At 48.8% G+C, this 22,527-nt stretch overlaps 1 protein-coding gene across 3 annotated transcripts in view; it reads right to left on the bottom strand.

Annotated features, from left to right (window-relative positions):
• Positions 1-874: 874 nt before the first annotated feature.
• The window catches only part of TAF1D (TATA-box binding protein associated factor, RNA polymerase I, D), a 30,776-nt gene continuing 9,123 nt past the window's right edge, over positions 875-22,527 (bottom strand). The window contains exons 4-14 of one of the 3 annotated variants that reach the window (XM_015410288.1): positions 16,243-16,418; positions 15,985-16,039; positions 15,064-15,122; positions 10,824-11,598; positions 8,647-8,690; positions 8,031-8,106; positions 6,720-6,751; positions 5,435-5,486; positions 4,885-4,940; positions 3,077-3,167; positions 875-1,790 (exon numbers count right to left, since the gene is read on the bottom strand). In XM_015410288.1, coding sequence (XP_015265774.1) covers positions 11,562-11,598; positions 15,064-15,122; positions 15,985-16,039; positions 16,243-16,418 — 327 coding nt within the window. In that variant the 3' untranslated portion in view covers positions 875-1,790; positions 3,077-3,167; positions 4,885-4,940; ... (3 more) ...; positions 8,647-8,690; positions 10,824-11,561. Of the gene's footprint in view, positions 1,791-3,076; positions 3,168-4,884; positions 4,941-5,434; positions 5,487-6,719; positions 6,752-8,030; positions 8,107-8,646; positions 8,691-10,823; positions 11,599-15,063; positions 15,123-15,984; positions 16,040-16,242; positions 16,419-17,313; positions 21,673-22,527 lie in introns of those variants that run through there. The other 2 variants (XM_015410289.1, XM_015410287.1) reach the window with 2 other exon arrangements.

The raw sequence follows: 22,527 nt of genomic DNA, 5'->3' as shown, positions 1-22,527 counted from the left end.
TTTATCCGTTCTAACCCGACCGCTCAGCAATTTCATTGAGTGCCCACGAGTGAGTTATCTACTACAACTCCAAGATCTCTCTCTTGATCAGCCTCTGCCAGTTCAGACCCCATCAATGTGTATTTATATTTAGGATTTTTAGCTCCAATGTGCATCACCTTGCACTTGGCCACATTGAACCCCATTTGCCATGTTGACGCCCACTTGCCCATCCTTGACAGATCCCTTTGGAGTGCCTCACAATCCTCCCTGGTTTTCACCACCCTGAACAACTTCGTATCATCCGCAAATTTAGCCCCTTCACTGCTTACTACCAACTCCAAATCATTAATGAATAAGTTAAAAAGCAGTGGACCAAGTACTGGCAGGGTATATAATCAAGTAGTTCCTATATCTTTACTGCCATGCTCCAATTGTGATTATATGGTCCCATTAAGCTTTTTCAAATGAGTGCTTCTGTTTGGAATGAATTTTTCAATGGGGGCCAAGGTCAGCAGCTTCTCAAACAGTAGAAATTTGCACAGCTTCCAGGATTTAAGTTCCCCCCTTTCCCTCCCCGTGAGCTTAACTACAGAGCACTCTACTGCAGAATAGTTAGAAAGGGTGAGCAGCAGTGTTCCCTCTAAGCCGAGTTAGTGTGAGCTAGCTCACAGTTTTTTAGCCTCCAGCTCACACATTTCTGTCTTTACCTCAGGAAGGATGGCTCCAGAGCAAACTAATTTATGCAGTAGCCAAATCGCTCGCAAATTTTAATGCCAGTAGCTCACAAAGTAGAATTTTTGCTCAGAAGACTCCACAGCTTAGAGGGAGCATTGGTGAGCAGTAGGTGAGAAGCCGGAGTTATGAGCATATGAAACTTTCATTCTGCAAGCAACTGGGCCATGCCACATTTATTTATTTGAAACATTAGCAACTCAAGGCAGCTTACAATGTAAATAAAATACATTGAACAGTACACAGAAACATAAAACCAAATTTTAGAATCACAGTTTAGAACTGGTTAAATCCAACACTATGCTAAATAAAACCATCCTCAGCTGCCTCCTAAAGATCAAAAGTAAAAGGGGCCAGGCCCACCTCCCGGGGGGGGGGGGTTACTCCATCATCATGGGGCTGCCACTGGAAAGGCCCTCTGATGTACCCACCAAATCAGCTTCTTTGATTGGTGGGACATTCAGGGGAGCCCCCTCCCTATGATCTTATTTTCCAGGCAGGAACCTATGGAAAGAGATGGTCTTTCAGATTATAACCCAGTCCCAGGCCATGTAGGGTTTTAAAGGACAAATCAAACACTTTGAATTGAGCTCAGGAACAGGTCAGTAGCCAGTTAATTGCTGGCCCCAACCAGCCATCTAGCTGTAGCTTTCAAACATTCTTCAAGGGTAGCCCCAACTAGAGTACACTAAGGCATGGATCACTGGCTAGATCTGACTGATGCAGGGACAGATGCGGCTGACACACTACTTGGAAGATGGGCCACTGCAGCCACTCTGGTTTCCTAAGGTGGCTGCCATGTCATAAGTACCACTCCCAAGCTGTGAGCCTGGCTTCTCAAGAGTACGATGTCATAAAAGACAGGAAAGACTGGGGGTGCCGCCTTTCTGCTAACCCAGAGAACATCTTGTCTTGTCAGAGACATGTTATCAGGAAACCAGTCAATCCATTAGATATCTAGTTCTCAAAATGTGTTCGCTCTGCAGGTGTCCAGCATGCAACTGAGACTGCACAGTAGGAGAGAAAATCAGAGCCCATTCCAAGTTCGTCCAGCTTTTTCATGGAAAGTTGGAAACCTAAACACAGAAGATATGGAAGTCAATTAAGCCGTTCTGTTTTCCAGGTGCAGTTGCCTTCATGGGAAGCCCTCACTGTACGGAGCCAAGTTTTTTGCCTCTTCTGGGGACAGCAGGCTGCTTGGGCATGCCACACGAGTGGAAGTGCCAGACGAGCAAAAGTACCCCCCTGCCTCTTTGAGAGAAGCCACAGAAGGCAGTGTCAGGTCATTCTGTTGGGGAGATCTCTTTATTTATCATAGGCAGTTCAGGGGATGTCCTCTCCTGCCAAGGAGGCCACAATTCTGGTTCCTCCTTTTTGTGTAGCCTGGCTCATATGACTCCCAGAGTTTAACAAGCCCCCCACTGTGCCTAGAATCACTGAAGACCTCCGGTCCTAGTAATAATGTATTAAAAACCAGTCCAACAGTAAAATCTAGAAATCAATAACACAATCCACATAACTTTTGTTAGGACTAACCAAAAGACCATGTACAAGGTTCTGAATTTTCCAGACCTCTCCTTCAGAAGAAGAGATTGGATTTATACCACGTCCTTCATTCGGAGTCTCAGAGTGGTTTACAAACTTGGATTTATACCACGTCCTTCATTCGGAGTCTCAGAGTGGTTTACAAACTCCTTTCCCTTCCCCTCCCCACAACAGACACCCTGTGAGGTAAGGTGGGGCTGAGAGAGCTCTTTTGAGGACTGCTCTTGAGAGAACAGCTCTGAGAGAACTTGTGACTGACCCAAGGTGATCCAGCAGCTGCAAGTAGAGGCGTGGGGAATCAAACCCGGTTCTCCCAGATTAAGAGTCTGCACACTTAGCCACTACACCAAACAGGGCACGTGTTGTCATTTGGTTGGTTATTAAAGGTATATGGATTGTGTTCTTGATTTACCTACTGAAAGCCACCCTCCCTCCCCCTTCCCACACAAGACTGAGATTTCGGAACAATCCAAAAATCCGAACACTGCCCCATAAAGCTTATTGCCAGGTATTATATACTTCCTCTGTTTCACAAGTGGCCCAGGAAGTTTTTCTAAGCTCTTCCCCCAAGACAAGATACAGGCCTTTCGTGTACTGCTTACAGGCCCAAAGTCCCCCAACAAGGTAGCCATCAAGTACTTCGGATCTGAAATGTGTCTCCTCTGGCATAGATCAAGTGAGCACATCAAGTGCCCCTGATATCCTGCAGAGGATTTCTGTTTAAGGTCATCGCGTTGAGAGCTGTTTGTTCAGCACCACACAGCCCTCTTTGAAGTGACCTTCACCCTGGTGGTCTTCAGCGCAGGAGTCTCCTTACCTTGAGCTGCAGCCACCGCCTACTGCTTGTTCCACAAGCGACTCCTTAGACAATGTGGTGGATATTCTAGCAGTGATGACTTCCACCGATTCTGAAAGACAGCATTGGCGCCTGCTGAGTACAGAGCAGTGCTTAGAAGGTCAAGTGTTTAGACATACATATGGCAAGAACAGGGGCCAACACTGTGCCAGAAGCAGGTTCTGAGGCCAATGTAAAAGCTGTTGCCAGGAGCCAGAGACCCTGGTGTGCATCAAGCATACAAATCTTGCAAGCCTTCCCAGCAACCACGGGCAAGATGGCGCCATCGTCAGTTGCTAGGCTTGGGTGTTTCCAACAGGTTCGACACTGCCACAGCGGTGGCTGAAAAACCTGGAGGAGTTGCTTTGCGGCCACGTCCACAGCATACCACAAACGGCGTTTCATAGCAGCCTTGGTAAGTGACCGGGGTAGTGCAATGCAAGCCCTGGCTTAAGGAAATGGTTTTGTAGCGGCATCAAGGTGGCCCAACAACCTCTGTAGACTGCCGTGGCTGGTGGTCACCAGCTTTGATATGAAAGAATCAGGTGTAAATATGCTAATAATAATAATAACTGTATGGCATTGTGTGAAGACTAGTTCGGAGGTCCTAAGATTGTCTGGCAGCCAAACGTTCTAGCTCTTTTAGTTATTGCACCCCTAGGGGGCGAGCTAGACAAGGTAAGAGACGTTTCAGAGGTGGTTTTGCCACTGCCTGCCTGTGTCATGACCTTGGTATTCCTTGCAGGTCACCCATCAAAATACTAGCCACAGCCAAACCTGCTCAGCTTCCAAGATCTGGATAGCCTGGGCTATCCGGGTCACGATAAAGCAGTGGTCATGAAAAGACAGACGGCCTTGCTGTAGCAAATCGGTCTACTGAATGCACTTGGAATAGGGCCAGAGGGGAAAGCAAAGAACATCTGTACCCTGAACTCCTTTAGATGCACACAACAGTAAACCAAGGATCGCATTTTGGAGCGTTGACAAAGTGACTGTGGTATTTCACATGTATCCCAAATTCACTCTTCCACGGCAAACTTCGCCCTACTACATCACGGACATGCCAGCTGATTTACCATATAAAAGGAACCCAGTCTAGGGAATTAGTAAAGACAAGCGGGGGGGGGGGCATCCCATATCACACACACACACCCCAAGCCTAGCATGGCTCCAGGCCCCACTGCCCACCGTAGAGCCTGGCGGCGGCAGTGCCTACTAACTGCTCCGAGCCTGAACAGCGCCCACTATCCACCGCTGGCTGGTCCAAAGCCTCTCCTGGCATCCGCCACCAGCTTTTCCAGTGAGTGCGTTGTCTGCGCAGGTGGAATTTTTTTTTTATTCGGGAGGAATTTACACCGCCAGTGTATTATTTTTAACATTTCAGATGTTTCTGCAAGCCTGTGCAGTCCCCCCAAGTTTGCAGAAAACCTGTTTTAGTGTCAGTATGCCCCCAATTCACAGATTTAGGAATCTGCAGATGGAGATTACACGTAGCTTTAGACTTACAGATATTCCTCTTCCTGTTATCATGCGAGAGGAAACTTCTTGGACAAATTTGCTGATTGGGGGTTACTGTTCTCTAGGCCACACACAGCCCGTGGCATGGGACAGTTTTTTTTAAAGCCGCTTTTGAACTAATCTTCATGCCACATGAGTAGCACTGGCAAGTTATCCTTCCCACATGATCCAGGAACACTCCTTTGGTATTTTTGATGTTCTTCAATAACAAGTGTCAAGAGTGGAGCACCACACCCGACAGGTTTCTGAAAGGTAGTCAAGCCAAGATTTACCTTTTGGAGATTACTGTTTTCAGCTACACAGCCGGGATTCACAGCAGCTTCCAGGCCTACAGGAAGACATGCCTTTTAATACCCATTTCCAGAAGGCAAGCGTGAACTGTTTAAGTTTTGTCTTGTGGTTTTATCCCACAGAGCTAACACGTAGTTCAGTGGGTAAAGCGACACCACAAGGTTTGTTCTGCGAGGCATTTCCAACGATAAGAACCTACGGCAAGGCCCTATCGGGATAGGCCTCGATAATTAAAAGGTATCCCTCCTTTCTGTTCCCCAAGACTAAAGTGTTAGAGAGCCAGTACCTAAGAGGATCCTATTCCCTTGGCCACACAAGACACCAATTCGAAACATTTGTGTTAGCAAACTTGCGGCATGCGTACTGATAAATCGGAAACACGTACATTCTATTGCAACGATTTTGAATTCCCAGTTCATTTACAGCCAGGTGATAGCACCCAAGAGAGTTTTGACTGGATACGACTGTTCTTAAGGACTGCTACGGTCTACAGAAAGGGAAGGACTCATTTTAGAAGGAACATATGCATACCCTTTTTGTTCATCCTGGTTTCATTCCATACAATTTGAGCCATACAGCCTTCCTGAAACAGAAGAAGAGGTGGTTTTATACCCAGAGGAGTCTCGGAGTGGCTAACAATCACCTTCCCTTCCTCTGCCCACAACAGACACCCTGTGAGGTATGCGGGGCTGCGAGAGCTCTCTGGGAACTGTGAGTGGCCCAAGGTCACCCATCTGGCTTCATGTGGAGGAGGAGTGGGGAGTCAAACCCAGTCCTCCAGATTAGTCTGCCGCTCTTAACCACGACACCACTGTTCCCTCTGAGTTAGTGTGAGCTCTTCAGCCTCCGGCTCACACATTTTTTGTCCTAGCTCAGGAAGGATGGCTCCAGAGCAAACTAATTCATGCAGCAGCCAAATCACTCGCTCACAACTTTAACGCCAGTAGCTCACAAAGTAGAATTTTTGCTCACAGGACTCCACAGCTTAGAGGGAGCATTGCACTACAGCTGCATGAATACACGCTTTGTGAAGCCGCTTAAGACTGGTTCAGACCATACATCTATCAAGGGCTCTCCCAAAGTCAGGCTTGGCCGCTAGCTCTCCGCAAGAGGTCCGTCGTCTCCTATCTGATCCTTCCGAAGGTGCCAGAGACTGAAGCGGCGACCTCCTGCATGCAAAGCAGAGGCTCTGCCACTGAGCCACAGCCCCTCCCCGGAGGAGCTCGTGCAGCTCCCTGCTCCCCCAAAGCAAGAGGATCACAAAAGAAGTCCTGGCCTAGAGAGCCAGCTGCTGGAACCTGGTTCTAAAGCACCTGGTCTGGTCACAGGCCCCTGCTCCTAGCTAGGTCAGCAGAGTGGTCCAAAGGGATGCCACATGCTTGCACAGCTGGAGGAGGGACGAGTGACAAAACAGCTGATCTACAACAGGCCTGTCAGGAGGAGATTTGCCCTTTGCTCGCTAGCAGGGTGTTCTGGCAGACTGTTCAGGATGGTTGCTTCTCATTCACTGTGTTCAGAGCAGTTGGTTCAGAATGGCTGCTTTTCATTCACTGTGCTCAGAGCAGTTGAACATTCTATGGCCAATCATCATCACAACTCCTCACCCTGGCGCTGGTCAACATGGCCATCTCTTCATTCCTTTGATACAAATAGTGTGGTAAGAGCCTTTCAGACACAATGAGATAAATATGTACAGAATCCCTCGTACTGCAATGAATAGGGCTGTTCCTATAGACTGCTGTTTTATCTAACTGGGGTCTTACTAATCCAGAAAGTTTCTTTTTAGCACTTTAAGCGGCAACAGCCTGTTTCTTACCGATTTAGGAGACAGATGCACAGCCTGGATTCCTTTAAAAAAAAGAAGCAGAAACAGAATTCAGCAGAGCCCCTTCGCAGTCAGTTGCCAGGAACAACATCATCTCAATTTCAGGTCAGACACTGCCATAGTCCATCTTCTGACTATAATCTTCTCCCCACCACTGGGCAGAGGACCAATCTGTGGGTAGCCAGCATGCTGAACAGTCCTGCTGCCGGGGAGAAGACTCGATGGCTTTTGATCTCTCCCCTGGCTCCATTACAGAAGACACCCTTCTGTTGCACCATACTTGAAATGCCGTTCAGTTTGCTTCTCAAATCTTACACAGATGGACAGCAATGTAACTTTCCCAGGAAAGTTCCCAATACCCTGAGTACAACATTTACTAAATGAAAAAATCAGCACACAAACAGGTTAAACACAATTTTTAGGCGTTGCCATTGTATGTGACCGCACAGCCACAATTATGTGAACTAATTTTTTTCTAATCCTGTTCATTTTAAATGCTATGTCCAAGCAAATCTAAAATTTAAGGGATTTTACTGGAATTGAAAATGGTAAAGAGATTGGATTTATATCCCGCCCTTCACTACCCAAAGGTGTCTCAGAGTGGCTTACAAACTCCTTTCCCTTCCCCTCCCCACAACAGACACCCTGTGAGGTGGGTGGGGCTGAGAGAACTCTGACACAAACTGCTCTTTTTCAAGAACAGCTGTGCAAGAGCTTGTGACTGACCCAAGGTCACATCAGCAGGTGCAAGCGGAGGAGTGGGGAATCAAACCCGGTTCTCCCAGATTAGAGTCAGCGCACTTAGCCACTACACCAAACTGGCTCATATTTCCCTTATACACTACACCAAACATACCACATACTTCCCTTATATGCTTTCCCCTTCATATTTAAAAAAGGCACAGACAGCTCTTGATGCACCAATTTTAGCACACCCAGAGAACTGTAGTTAATTACAACTTTGCAAATGGCCAAGATTTGCCTTGTACTGACAACACTGCTAGATAACAATGTCTAATTGACAGGATTTTATTCCAGCGTAAACTTTTCAGACTTTCTCAAAGGAAAGCTCGTCCTGGAATACAAACCTGTCACTTAAAAACACTGTTTCCTTCCTTCAGCAGATATTACAGGCCTCATTGTCACCAATGTCATTTGTCTCACAATGATGGAAGCTGAACCTGTGTTTCCTGTAGCCTCGCTGCTACGTTCAGACACCAAGGGGAGCGGTGCCTGCCTTTGGGATACCAAAACGAGGCAGATACTTTAGAACGGGACAGTTATCTCCCTCGTGCTCCTTACACATTCTGAAGGGAATCCAGGAAGGTTACTTTCCAAGGATCGTTGTGGTGTGTGGAAGCCCCCTCTCCGGGAATCCCTGAAAAAGGATAAATATGCTATTGTGAGTTGTCATGGGACACTCTAGACCAGAGTACGCTCCCCCCCCCCCAAAGTAAAACCTGTGGACAAAGAGAATTCTGAGATAACAGTAGTGAGCATCGTCTCAAAATGGTTGACTTGGGGCCGCTCTCGCCCCACATGTTGGGAGATTCCGGGTCCTCTGATGGAGACAGCTGCTTCCCAACAACCCATTCCAAAGGGACTGTTGCCTGCTTGAAGGCACTTTGGGTTTTTCCAACAATTCAAAGGCCTTCCGCAGGAGCAAAGGGGACACTGGAATCAAACCACGACACTTTAACCACCTCGCCTGTTTCAGCAAAAATACCAGGTTGTACAAGCACAGCAGCTTGAAACCAACGATGCCACATGCTGAGTTGCTCTCGCACTGCCTTTTGAACATGCCACCAGGAGCGCGCTGCTGGATGCAGATACCACACAGTGCCAGGTCAGTGACAGAACCCCCCCCCCCCCCCCCCCCCCCCCCGAAAAATACCTCAGGGAGAAATAGACAACTTACCTCTTCCCTGGAACAGGTCAGAAGACCTCCTTTCAAGAGGAATGCTGAAAGCCAAGAACAAATTTTGGAAATGATAATCCTTAGTCTCAGAGATGGGAAGGAGGCTTTATTCAGTAGAGCTGTCTTACAGATTTGTAAGATATCTGCTAGCATGACCTTCTCCACGGCAAGAGCTTGATATGTACTTACTGCTGCAAAGAACCACTGTATCCAGGTTACCATTCCCCAGGTGGGGGTGAGGGATCCCCCCCCTTTCACAGGCTCCTGCCTGCCGGTGGCCAGCTGGCCAGGAGGAGGAAATTCCCACCTCCCAAACAGCATCCTGCGCAACGTGCTGACCTCACCTGGAAGTGACATAGGCGCACTGGTGTGGTGGTGGTGGTGGGGAGGTGATGCTCTGGTTTTTGGTCAAAACTCTATGGTTTGAGTCCCCCCCCAACCCCCCCAATCTCTCCGCAGGCGCTACGATAACCAGTGTTCCCTCTAAGCTGAGTCAGTGTGAGCTAGCTCAGTTTTTTAGCCTCCAGCTCACACATTTTTATCTCCGCACAGGAAGGGATGGCTCCAGAGCAAACTAATTTATGCAGCAGCCAAATCGCCCGCTCACAACTTTAATGCCAGTAGCTCACAAAGTAGAATTTGTGCTCACAAGACTCCACAGCTTAGAGGAAACACTGACGATCACACCTGTCAACCCTACCAAACGTACTGATGTAAGCAGGCTAAAAACCTCTACCACCCAATTGCCAGATTTGAGCCAAGAAGGACCTTACAGACCTGCAAGATGTCCAGGGTAGGCGCGTCCGAGAGTCAAAGCTCTCTTTGTCGGATCGGACTCTCAGAAGTGCCTACCCTGGGAATTTTGGACGTCTCTAGGGGGTCGTGCTCCTGGCCTCCCGTCTTGCTCTTCCACTGCAGACCTACTTGGAACTACCCAACCGCCAGAGGCCTTTTCTTGGGGGGAGAAGCTCTCTCCTGGGTGCCTGAGATAGAGCTGCCGAGGAACACCACCCGGCTCATGGCATTCTGCCACAAGGCTCGTGCAACACGATCCCTACCCAAGCTGTCTGGCTTTCACAAGCCGCTGCGGCTCTGTCCGAGTGAGATGTTCCTTCCTGTAAGTAACACAACCAATACGAATCAGCTGTGGGTTGCAAAGGAAGGTTTGGTCTCAGCACTTTGCTCCATGGGCTTTTGCCTCTGGGACTAGCCAAGCCCTGAAGCTGTGCTTACAAACACTCGCAGTCCTCCTTGGGCGACGTCTCCACTGAGGCGACGTCTCCCAACAGCACACACCGGCAGGAAGTATCCAAGCCAGACCTTGCCCTGGACACCCGGAGGCAGAGTGGCCTGCATTCTGAAAAATGCTCTTCTTGGCCTCAGCAGGCATCCATCTTGGCTTTGTGCCGATCCCCTCTAGGGGGCAAGGGCACCGTTGTCATGGCCGTGAGATAAACTGACATCACCTCCCACATTTTCATACGGCAAGCCAAGCTGTTCAAACTCCTGTGTAACTGCTATCTTAATCTTGGTCCTATCAGCCACATCAGGTAGCAGTCTGGTAAGAACTCAAGATGAGCACTACAGGATATCTAACGGAGCTCCTGATTTTCTGTAGCTCTTGGTAAAAAAAGCTACTCACAAAAAAAACCCCTGACATTTCTCCACAACACACCTCTTTGTATGAGTAACTGAAGGTGCATTAATAGCTGAAGCAATGCTGAAGGTGACCGCCAGCAGTGTCGTGGTTAAGAGTGTTGGGAGACTTCAGTTCGATTCCCCCCTCAGCCACAGCAGCTTGCTGGGTGACGTGTGGGGCCAGCCACCCTCTCTCAGCCTAAAGAAGAGGAGATTGGATTTATGCCCCGCCCTTCATTCGGAGTCTCAGAGCGGCTTACAAACTCCTTTACCTTCCCCGCCCCACAACAGACACCCTGTGGGGTAGGTGGGGCTGAGAGAGCTCTTTCCAGGACTGCCCTTGAGAGAACAGCTCTGAGAGAACTATGGCTTGCCCAAGGTCATCCAGCAGCTGCAAGTGGAGGAGTGGGGAATCAAACCCGGTTCTCCCAGATTAGAGTCCGCGTGCTTAACCACTACACCAAATTTCAAACATCTCAAAACACCTGGTCTGCTAGACCAAGCTTGCAACTTCTTCCTTAAAAGTGTAACCAACTTACATCATTGCTCATCAGCCAACTCAACCTTCCTTCCACCAGAAGGAACAGACCGTGAAAAGTAAGGTCGGTATGGAGACAGCGGCCACATCCCACCGGCGCACAGTGGTGCTTGAAGAAGCCTTCTATAGTTCCGTTCAGTGCACAGAGCTTGCTTTTGCAAGCAGACAGGTCCCGTTCTTGGAGGGAATCACACAATTGCTGTCTTCATCCAAAATGAATGCAAGCCGCCCACCTAGTGCATGTTGGGTTAGCAAAGTTTGGAAAGAACCCTCCAGCAAGTAGTGGGGAACAAGGGACCCTAGCAGGACAATTCTGTACCTCTCCAGAGATGTACCTGACCCCCAAAGTTTGATCTGAGCTCAAAAGAAGTTTCTTCTGGCTTTCCCGCATCAGCTGAGATTTGTAGACAAAGTATCACCAGACCAGACCCCTGTGTGCTCACGGCTAAGCTGGGCTGCCATCCTTGCAGGCAGCTCACGGCTTTTACATTTCATGATGATGAGAGCTTCAACGTCCTCTCTCCAGGTGTCTCCAAGGGTGAATAAAAAGAAAACCCAAAAAGCCAGTGACTGCAAACTGAATTTGAGCCGATCCAAAGCAAGGAGAGGGTCCGGAGCCAGACTGGACTGCTGATCTCTTCAAAGCCCGTCAATGGAGCACAGGACCGACGGGAGCACAGTGGAGTTCTTTTGTAGAGGGACGCTCCTCCAGAGTGGTTTGCAGACTTTGTGCTGTTAGTTAAAAGTTGCTTGGCAGTGGCTGTGGAACTGAGGAACTGAAAAGCAACACAGGAGGTCAACCATACATCAATTTCTGCATCAGCTGTAATGTCTATAAAGGCCCTGTTGCGCACACAGGTGCTTAGAGGCACACACTGTGTTCTAACAGTCTGCTTCTACATTTTTTTTTAAAATTAATTTTATTATATGATTACAAACAATTTAAAGAGAAAACAAATTTGCATCAACGGGATAAAAAAATCAAAGTAACACATCATCAACTAGATAAAGAGATTACAGACTTGAGGGGGCGATCCCCAACATGGCGCCCTTCTTCCCCACGGGGCCTGCCGGCACATTTCCCGGAGCCTGCTCATGTCCCCCAAAGCATCAGAACCAATCCTGCCCTTTTCTTTACCTTCCTAGAACACGGCATGCTTTAGAACAGCCCTGGAAGACTTGTCTGTGTGTCTGCAGGGAACGTCTACTCAAAAACAGCTGCCTCCCTTCAAAGCTACTTGGCTTGCAACCCCCAAGCATTTGGCAACTGGCCCTCTTCTCTGTGGCAGCCATTTTATGGGTCCCCATAGAAGCCATTTTGTGGCGGCACCCACTGATTCTTCTCAACACTTGAAGGGGCTCAATGAGGTTGGGGACCCATTATCCTTAAGAGTTGCTCTTTTTTTTAAATACTTTTTATTGATTTTCTACTACAAACTACAAAACTAAACTACAAAAGGGAGTAACAAGGTACTTTGGTAAGCTATTCATACGCTTTGGATATTTATCTACATATTTATGATTACATTCAGTTACTTGCTCTTATACACCCTAAACCAGAGGTGCCGAACTTATTTGTTACAAGGGCCGGATCTGACATCAATGACACTTTGTCGGGCCGGGCCGTGTGAGCCATAATCATGCCAGGTACCAGAGACAGAAACTGTATAAAGGACAGCGGCTGGCAAGGTCCGACTTGGTGCATCCTCACTGCAAGGCCTCGTGGGCTGGGAGGGGAGTGCAAAGGAAAACCCAGAGGGGTGGACTGGAGAGCCAGCGGTGCAGCGCTGGGCAGACATTCCCATGCTGAAGCCACAATCTGAATGGCTCCGCCCACTCCCCCACAAGTTCCCTCCCTTGCACTAGTTGCCTGCGGGCTGCATAACAGCCCTGGACAAGCAGTTCCAGGCCCTCGGCCTTCTGTTTGACACCCGAGTCCTACACTGATGTTTTGAGAGTGCCGGAAGTGATGCTGTTAATGATGTACTCGGTTCAGGTCAGAATGTTAGCTTCAGTTCATTTCTGAATCACTCGGCAGTTGAACAGTACAATCGTCACCTGAACTGCTGTGCAGAATCTGGACCGATTTAGCATGCTGCCGTTTAGGCAAGGAGAGGCTATTCCCAGAAGTGAATAATAATTTTTTTTTTAGGTGAAGCAATCCAATTTTAACGCTGAAATTTACAGAGATTGCTTAAAAGTTACTTGGCTCAACAGAGCTTTTAACACAAACACACACACAACAGGTTGGCACCAAACACAAGGAACAGAGACGTGATGGAACAATCAAGAACTTGCATAATTTGACCATAACGTTCCAGTTCCTGCTACTATTCTTAATTCGACCCTGCCTTGCTCTCCAAAGCAGATTATGACATGGAGCGCCCGCCCGTAACATGTGAAATTAGAATCTGTAACAAAACCATCAATTAAAGCATGAAACTCGCAAAACAAGGACAGACTACATACGTAAGCCAGCTCTAATAAACTGTTGATGTTAGCATTTGTGGCATGATTGTTTTAACAAGCAAAACTTTATTTAAAATACCACAGCCATCTTGTTTACACTTTTTTTACACTCTTTATAGTCTGTAAACTATCCTAAAATGCAGATTTTTAAGGAATACAAAAACACTCCAAAGAACAGTTTAAACGAATGTATTCCTATAAAAGGGCACAGTTACAGAGCGAGACATGGTCACCGGTTAATTTCGATCAAGGCAATGAGAATACCGTCACTGAACAGACTGCACTATGCTCAAGAACTGTGGCGTGAGGATACGCCTCACATCCAACACCAAGATGGTGGCTCTCATCCACTTTAGCTTTTTCTCCCTCTTCAAACAGACGTTCCATCAAACACGGAGTTAATTTTTTATGCTCTCCGCACACTTAAACCCCGGTTAGCTCATTGATTGAAAGCTCAACCCTTCAAGGTATACATCAAGCCCTGAAAATATGTGGGAAACACGTCAGGTTAATAAAGTTTTAAAAGTCTAAGTGCGTAGACTATACTATTTAAGGGGCAATGACAATTTCCCTTTTATCGGTAATTCTTCATAATGTCCCAGTACCATGATTATAACTGTAGCAGAATTAAGTCTGAACAGGTCAAATTCTTTTTGCGGAAAATTTCAGGCAGGCTGTGCCCCAGGGGGTCAGGCGGGGTCTGCCCTGGGCCCACGGACAATACATTGGGACACCCATGCTCTACCATCCTGTACCAACATGACTGAAAAGAAGGAAGCACTAAGTGCACCTCCTGAGTATCTTAACAAAGAAGAAGAAGAGGAGATTGGATTTATACCCCGCCCTTCACTCGGAGTCTCAGAGCGGCTTACAAACTCCTTTCCCTTCCCCTCCCCACAACAGACACCCTGTGAGGTGGGTGGGGCTGAGAGAGCTCTGACACAAACTGCTCTTTTTCAAGGACAGCTGTGCCAGAGCTTGTGACTGACCCAAGGTCACATCAGCAGGTGCAAGTGGAGGAGTGGGGAATCAAACCCGGTTCTCCCAGATTAGAGTCCACGCACTTAACCACTACACCAAACTGGCAGGAAAGGTGTGCTGTGGGGCCGGTGCGGAGACTGGCAGGGTTTCTCTGCAAGCAGGCGTATTTCATGAGCACGATCTTACTCACTTGTCGTGCACGCCTGCTCTTTAAAATCCTGACTCTGACTGGACAGGGGCATCTTGGCCAAACAGGCACAAGTATAAAGCTGATGCCTGCTGGCCACGGTGCCTCAGAGACTGTGGATGAGCAGCAGTGCTGAGCCAATGGACTGGCATCTACGAGATGTGTTCACTGGGAGTTTACCTCCCCCCCACCATCACTAGACCTGCAGGGGAGGACTGCTGACATCGCTGGGCTAGAGGACTGGGCACCAGTTTCCCTCCACCAGCTCTACCCCACCCCCTGCTTCTCTTTCCCTGCCAAGCCTTTACTATCGTAGCCTATCAACCCAGACGAAGCTGCCTTATCCCAAATCAGGCCCTGGGTCCATCAAGGTCAGTACCCAGAGAGCTGGTCTGGTGTAGTGGTTAAGAGTGGCCGACTCTAAACTGGAGAACCGGGTTCGATTCCCCACTTCCCCACTTGACCTTAGGCAAGTCGCCGCACTCTCAGCCAGAAAATAAGCGTAGCTCGCCACCTAGTGGTGCCAAAAAAGAGCTACAGCTTTGGCAGCCAAACAATCCCTTCCGGGATTCTTTACTGAATTGTAAAAATAGATTCCACTTACTTGGTCTTCCTCGATTTCTTCTCTGGAATGTTGCTACTTAAGATGAAAACGCTGTTCTCCTACACAGTAATGGGAGAGAAAGACACACAGGAGTACTCTTAGAGAACCAGTGGACAGGAGGGACAGTACTAGCCGGACTGATTTCTGACCGAGGTTCATGTTTTGAAATACATATTCCTTGAGCAAGTTCACACTGCTCTGACTGCTGAAACGCAAGCAGGTCTGTCGACCCAGGATGCGGCTTAGACGCATTGTCAACATGACGGGGTCATAAAAAAATCAGTTAACTAGAACAGCAATGGCACAATTCAGACAGGTAGGTAAACTGGGGTGGTGTAGTGGTTAAGAGCGGTGGATGTGACTCTGGAGAAGCGGTTTTGGTTCCCCGCTCCTCCTCATAATGCCTGCTGGGTGGCCTTGGGCCAGTCACAGTTTCCTCAGAGCTCTCTCAGCCCCACCTGCTTTACAAGGTGCCTGTTGTGGGGAGAGGAAGGGAAGGCGACTGCAAGCCACTTTTGAGACTCCTTAATGTAGACAAAAGCGAGGTATAAAAACCTACTCTTCTTCTTCTACCTTGCCCCGGCAATACAAAGGTTCAGAATCTATGGAAGGTGTTGATCAATACAGTTTCCACTCCTTGCTGAAGGCCCCTGTTCTACCTGCGCCTCCATGAACAATCTCTGGGGGTCAAAAAGGCAGTGGGGAGGAGGGGAAATGTAAGGGAAACCCATCTCTGCCAGCATTTTCTGCTAATGGCTAGACAGAAGGCACACCAACCAGGATTGACTGAAGTGCTAATTCTATGTGATCCATCTAAGGCAGCTTTTTAGAGCAAGTGAAGTAGGGTTGGGGGCAAGGGTTTTGACGAATATAGCCCAAACTGGCTTTTAGCATCCAAACTCCAGTTCAGGGACTGCTTACCACAATCCTGGCACCCACGTCTTCTGTGTCACGATCTTCGTTCACATCTTCCCCACTGAAACACAACAGCAGCCCAAAATGGATTAGCCACCGGATTTACTCGAAAGGAAGGTAATCCCGATTTTGAGATGACTTCCTCACACACAAAACATTATATGCCAAAAATAATTTTTTACTACACGCAACTGTAACTTGCCTATAAATGTATGACAACCCCCCCCCCCAAATAAGGAGTGCTCTGAGTAAGAAATGACATACTTTCCTTCTTCGATGGGAGAAAGAGGGCCGTCGTCATCCAAATATTTGTGCCTCCGTGAGTCCAGACTCTCCTTTTCTAGGTCCTCGGTGGCATCCACCTCTGCCAGTGATTTCTTGAGATGGTGCTCGAATTTCAGCTTCTCGATGTATTTGAAGAATCCTTGTACAGTTGCTTGCTAGACAAAGCGGAGATGTGTCATGCCAGGTAAAACGCCAACACGGTGGTGCAAAACAGTCACTGAGGAAAACAGTGCTACTACAGATATCCCAAGAAACTCTAACGTAATAAATTCATCCATATATCTTGTGTTTTTTTCTTTTTTAAATATATGTTTTACTCTTTTACAAATGTTCCTTGAAATCTTACTAGAGGTTGTCATATGTAAGTGATAAACAGGTTGCTTACCTGTAATTGAGTGGTCATCTGTGCATTCACACCCATGGGAAACAGTGCGCCTGTGTTGATCCGATCGGTGTTGTGCAGCGTTCTAAAAGGGATTTTCACGCCTCAGCCCTGGGCATGGGCGGGAACTCCACGCATTTGGAGAGTCGTTGAGCAGTGATCTTTGTGCCCGTCTTCTGTGGGGCACAGGACAGGAAGAGATACGGATCTTGCCGGGTAGGCCGAGTGCAATGTAGATTGGACAAGAGCACTTGCTTGCTTCACGTCCAAGGTGTGTAAGAGACGCTGCTCGTCGTTTATAGGGCTAGGGTAAAAGTCTGGTAGAAAAATTTCCAAATGGAGATGGACATCAGATATGACCTTCAAGAGGAAGGAAACATCAAGAACCAGACGCACTTCGTTTGATAAAAAGCATAGGCAGAGACAGTCAGCCCGGAGGGCTAGCAGTTCGCTGACTCCTCGCAGAGGTGATCACCACCAGGAACGTGGTCTTCCAAGCGAGGAATTTAAGGTCACAAGTCACCAGAGGTTCAAAGGGTTTCCGTATAAGGTGACATAGCACTAATGGAAGGTCCCAAGTCTTAATCGGATGCAAATACAGAAAGCCACATAGGAAACGCTTAGACAGTAGATGAGAGAAAACTGCGAAACCTTCAATCGGACTGGGATAAGCCGAAATGGCTGCCAAATAAACCCACAGAGAAGCATGTGACAGACCAGAATCTGACAAAGAAAGGAGGAAGTCGAAAATGCAGTGAAGGCCCACGAATGTAGGTGGCAGTTGAGGAGAACCAAGGCCGGTCAGAAACCTGGACCACTCACAGGTATATGACTTGCAAGTCGTTGACTTCTGGGCGTTCGGGAGAACATCTGAGACCCGGTGGGAGAAGCAGGACAACGAATCCTCCAGGCGGTTAATTTCAAGTGGGGGATGTTGTGGTAATGTAGACGTCTGTCCAGCGTCATGAGGAGGTCCTGAACCATCGGAAGGTGGTAAAAATTGTTCTTGGCAAGTTGGCGAAGAAACGGGAACCAAGTCTGCCTGGGCCACCATGGCGTTACCAAGATGCAGTCTGCGTCGTCCTCTGCAATCTTGTGCACCACCCGTGGAAGAAGGGGCATTGGAGGGAACATGTACAGGAAATCGAGGCTCCAAGGATACAGTAAGCCATCGCCGAGAGAGAGAGAGGAACCGCTCCTCCTCGACAGCATAAGGGGGACATTTTTTGTTGGACCGGGTAGCGAAGACATCCAAGTCTCCTGTAGAAGGACAATATCAAAGGAAGACATCCACCATCGGGTGGCCCCAATGAAGGAAGACGAGTTTCAGGTAAGTCCAGTTCTACTCCCAGTCATGAAGGCACGTGACTCCCCTGCTGAGGAGGTCCACCTGAACATTCAGGGCTCCCGGAATGTGTACGGCATGGAGAAAAGCACTATGAGACAGGCACCAGTCCCATAGTTGCAGAGCCAGGGAACAGAGTCAACGAGACACTGTGCCCTCCCTGACAATTGATGTAGCTCAGGGCTGTGGTATTGTCTGTGAAGATGGCTACCGATTTTCCTAGAACTAGTGGCTGGAAAGATTGGAGTGCAAATTTGATAGGAGCTCTAGGTAATTGATGTGATGGTGCTGGAGATCACTTTCCCATTTGCCCCCTATGCAAAGGCCTTTCAGGTGGGCACCCCAGCCCCACAAGGATGCATCCGTGGTCAATGTCAGTTGAGGATCGGGCCGATGAAACGGAGCACCTTGGACCAGATTGGAGATGTGTTCCCACCAGGCTAGAGAGTCCCAAACAGACTCGGGGGGTAGAGTGGTGTTGATTGCAGCTGCCTTGTAGGGTTGAAGCTCCTTAGGAACCACAGTTGTAGCGGTCGCATCCGCAGCTTGGCAAACACGAGAACCGCAGTGGTTGCGGCCATTAGTCCCAGGAGACACTGAATTTCGAATGCCGAATTTGAGACTGAAGACCAGACTCGTTGAGTGAGGGAGAGTAGAGCAGCTGCTCTGTCTGGTGGCAGATAAGCCCTGGAAGTAACAGAAACCAAGATCGCACCGATGAATTGTACTCTCTGGGCGGGACAAAGATGAGATTTTCCCCAATTCACACAGAGGCCCAGAGTGTGAAGTAGATCTAAGGTAGTCTGGATGTCCAGTATCAATTGGTTTCGGGGAATTTGTGACCAAAAACCAATAGTTTGTATAGGGGAAAATCGTGATGCCTTGCAGACAAAGAAAGGCGGCAACCACAAACATGGTCTTGGTAAAGAGCCTTGGGGCTGTAGAGAGGCCGAAGGGAAGGGAAAGGCCTTGTACTGATAATGTAGATCTCCTATCGTGAAGCGGAGGTACTGGCGATGAGAAGGATGGCCAGATGAAAGTAGGCATCCCGAAGGTCGAGAGTGGCCATCCAGACCCCCTTTTGCAATAGGGGAAATATAAATTGTAGGGAGATCATTCTGAACTTGCGGTACACGATGAAGGAATTCAGCCTCCTGAGGTCTAGGATAGGTCTAACGCCGCCATCCCTCTTGGGAACAATGAAGTATCGGGAGTAAAATCCAGTACCCCAAGAACTGACTGGAACTTCCTCTATGGCATTTTTGTCAAGAAGGACACCAATTTCTTGAAGAAGTGCAGGGGATGATGGGGTGGTGACGACAACTGGAAGAGGAGGGTGCTGAAAAAATTCTATCGAGTACCCCAGGGAAATAATGGAGAGGACCCATTTGTCGGTTGTAATCTGATGCCGAGCAGAGAGGTACGGGGCAAGATGAGTGGTGGTTTGTAGTTGACTGGCAAAGAAGTCAAAGGCCCTGTTTGGAGCAGGCAGCTTGAGTGCTCCCAGGGTACCAAGGCTTAGAGGCATACTCTGCCCCTCAGGTGATGAGCAAGGGCACCAGGAACGGTCAGGTGAGTGTTTTAGGTAAGAGCGCTTAGACCATGTTCTGGACTAGTACTGAGATTTGAAGGGCTTGGACGATGGAGCAACTCCCAAGGTATGAGAACCCTTGATACTCTTATCCTTGCCCTGCAGGACGGAGTCTGTACTGGCATGGAATAGACCCTCTCCATCAAAAGGAAGGTCCTCAATGTAGGCCTTAGTGTCAGACTGAAGAAAGGTAGAATGCAACCAGGAATGCCTGCGCAACGCAATCGCTGACGCCATTGTTTCAGAAAAGGTGTCAAGGGCATCCTTTGATGTCTTTAACTGTTGCTTAGCCAGGATGAGACCCTCCTTCTGAATCTTGTGGGCTAGTTGGCACTTGTCATCAGGTAGAGAGGTGAAGACCTCACTCAGCCGTTCCCAGAGAGCGTATTGGTACCTACTCATGCAAGCCATGTAGTTAGTGATCTTGATGCCCAGCGCGCCTGCCGAGTAGAAGCGTCTCCCGAAGGAGTCTAACTTCCTGCTTTCTTTATCCAATGGAGCTGAATGGGTCCATTTTGATTTTGAAGCCAAGGTGACAACCGTAGAATTTGGTTTGGGATGCTTGAAAAGGAACTCAGCACCGGGTTCTTGTACCTTGTACATATGGTCAAGGTCGCATGACGAGGCTGGAGCAGAGGAAGGTTTGTCCCAGGGCGTTTTAGCAGCCTGAAGTAGGACAGAAGACATAGGTAAGGCAATAGTGTCAAGCTGGACCACATCATACACTGGATCTGAAACCACAGGTTGAGGTTGAAGCACAGGAAGGCCCAAAGACTGAGCCATGCGCTTGATAAGATCCCAATAAGATGTTTCATCATCTGAAAGAGAGATTGGGAGATCATCGGAGATTGTTGGTTTCGGAGAAGGATCATCCGGGGAACTATGGGCATCTGAAGCACTGGCGTCGGAGTCCTCACCGGAGGATTCGGAAGAAGCAGAAGCCGGGGTCGATATGGGAGGCAATTGTAGAGGAACCTCTGTCGGGGCAGGGGGAGGTGTCAATGACGGATGCTTCGATATTGACTGAACGGGCGATTGACGTTGGGGTGAGAGGTCACATGGCGTCAGAGTCCTCACACAAGCACTGGCGTCGGAGTCCTCACCGGAGGATTCGGAAGAGGCAGAAGCCGGGGTCGATATGGGAGGCAATTGTAGAGGAACCTCTGTTGGGGCAGGGGGAGGCGTCAATGACGGATGCTTTGATACTGACTGATCGGGCGATCGACGTCGGGGTGAGAGGTCACAGGGAGGTTCTGGCGGCTTCGATATCGAAGCGGACGGAGGTGCGCGCACCCCGCGGGGGGAGCGTGAGCGGCGGGTAGACAGCCTATCCCAATCTGATGGCCTTGCGGGAGTCAGCCATGGTACGGAGGTGGAAAGTGGAAACGCACCATACATAAAGGAAAGCTGACGCTGGTCCCAAGGAAACATATGTGGAGCGGGAGGGTGGAACTGACCAGGGGACCTTTCTGAAGAGAAAGTACCTCTCCGCGAGCGGTGATCTTCCCGGTATCGGAAGGCATCAGCTCTGTATGCATAATGACGATCGGTGTCGACAGGAGGCCGATACCGATGACGGCGTGAAGGCTCCGTGTCGATCGGAGGACAAGATCGGTCAGTTGCAATGGAGGATCTAGAGGGTGACCAAGCTGTTCGTGGTGAATCAATGTTGGAGGCCGATATCGAGAAAGGCGGAGTCTCAGAGAAGGGTTCCGACGACGGGGGGTTCAATTGCCAAATGGGAGAGTCCAAGAGTTCTATAGGCGGTGTGGGCAAATTTGTCAGCAAATCCGCAGTTGGAGCCTCCAGAGAAGTGGGTTGCGTTTGAATACTTTGCGCAGAGCCCACAGCGTCAACAGTAGTGCTTGATTTAAGGGACTTATGGGTGCCCTTCGTTGAGCTCTTGTGGCCCTGGTCTGATTTTTCTTTCCTCTTTGCAGGTGTAGAAGAAGCGGACTGAGGGACTGGGATCGATTGTTTTGATGCTGGCTGGCCGATACCGGAGGCTGACTTCGACGGAGCCAGAGCTGTCGAAGTCGAAGGTCTTTGAGGTGCGTCAGACGCCATCGTCGAGGAATGTTCGGTGGGGTACTGAGGAAGAAAAAGGGGAGAATCCTGAAGAGCTGAGGTAAATCAGACTAAATCTCACTAACCGAAGAGCGAGCTGTTAACAGCGTGGCGGTCAGAAGAGACCTGGTGGGATGTTCGTGCCCCGCCTCCTCAGCATGCACAGGGAGGTTCCTGCGCATGCCCGGGGCTGAGGCACGAAAATCCCTTTTAGGGCACCGATCAGATCAGCGCAGGCACAGTTTCCCATGGATGTGATGCACAGAGACCATGACCAAGATCATAAAGAACACATATGCCAATAGTCTCAAATGGTTCAACTTATTTTTTAAAAGTCCAATTTTGGCGTTGTTGGACATGCCTCTGATATAGCGCATTTCAGGTCTTCATCAACAATCAAACATAATCTTCAAGGCCTGAGTTAATGCCCATACATCTTATTCTGACATAAGTCTTGTCTTAACCATGTTATTAGTGAAACCCTTGCAAAAGGCCTCCTCAGGAGGTGGTGGGCTCTCCTTCTTTGGAAGTTTTCAAACAGAGGCTAGATGGCCATCTGACAGCAATGCTGATTCTGTGAACTTCGGCAGATCCTGAGAGGGAGGGCAGGAAGGGCTGCATCAGTGCTCAGTTCTTGTGGCCCTTTCTTATATGCCCAGGGAAATGCTGATCGCCACTTTGGGTTCAGGAAGCAATTTTTCTCCAGATCCGTATAGCCGGGGATCCTGGAAGTTTTTTGTCATCTTCTGGCCATGGAGCAGGGGTCACTGGGGGTGTGGAGGGCGAGGTATTTGTGAATTTCCTGCATTGTGCAGGAGGTTGGAGGTCCCTTCCAACTCAATGATTCCTACAACTCTATGATTCCTGAAATTCCTACAA

Source organism: Gekko japonicus, unplaced genomic scaffold (genome assembly GCF_001447785.1).
Source record: "Gekko japonicus isolate JY-2015 unplaced genomic scaffold, Gekko_japonicus_V1.1 scaffold1306, whole genome shotgun sequence".
In the NCBI taxonomy this organism is placed as follows: Eukaryota; Metazoa; Chordata; class Lepidosauria; order Squamata; family Gekkonidae; genus Gekko; species Gekko japonicus.
The sequence above is the reverse complement of the archived record's forward strand: the minus strand, read 5'-3'. Positions and strand labels throughout refer to the sequence as shown.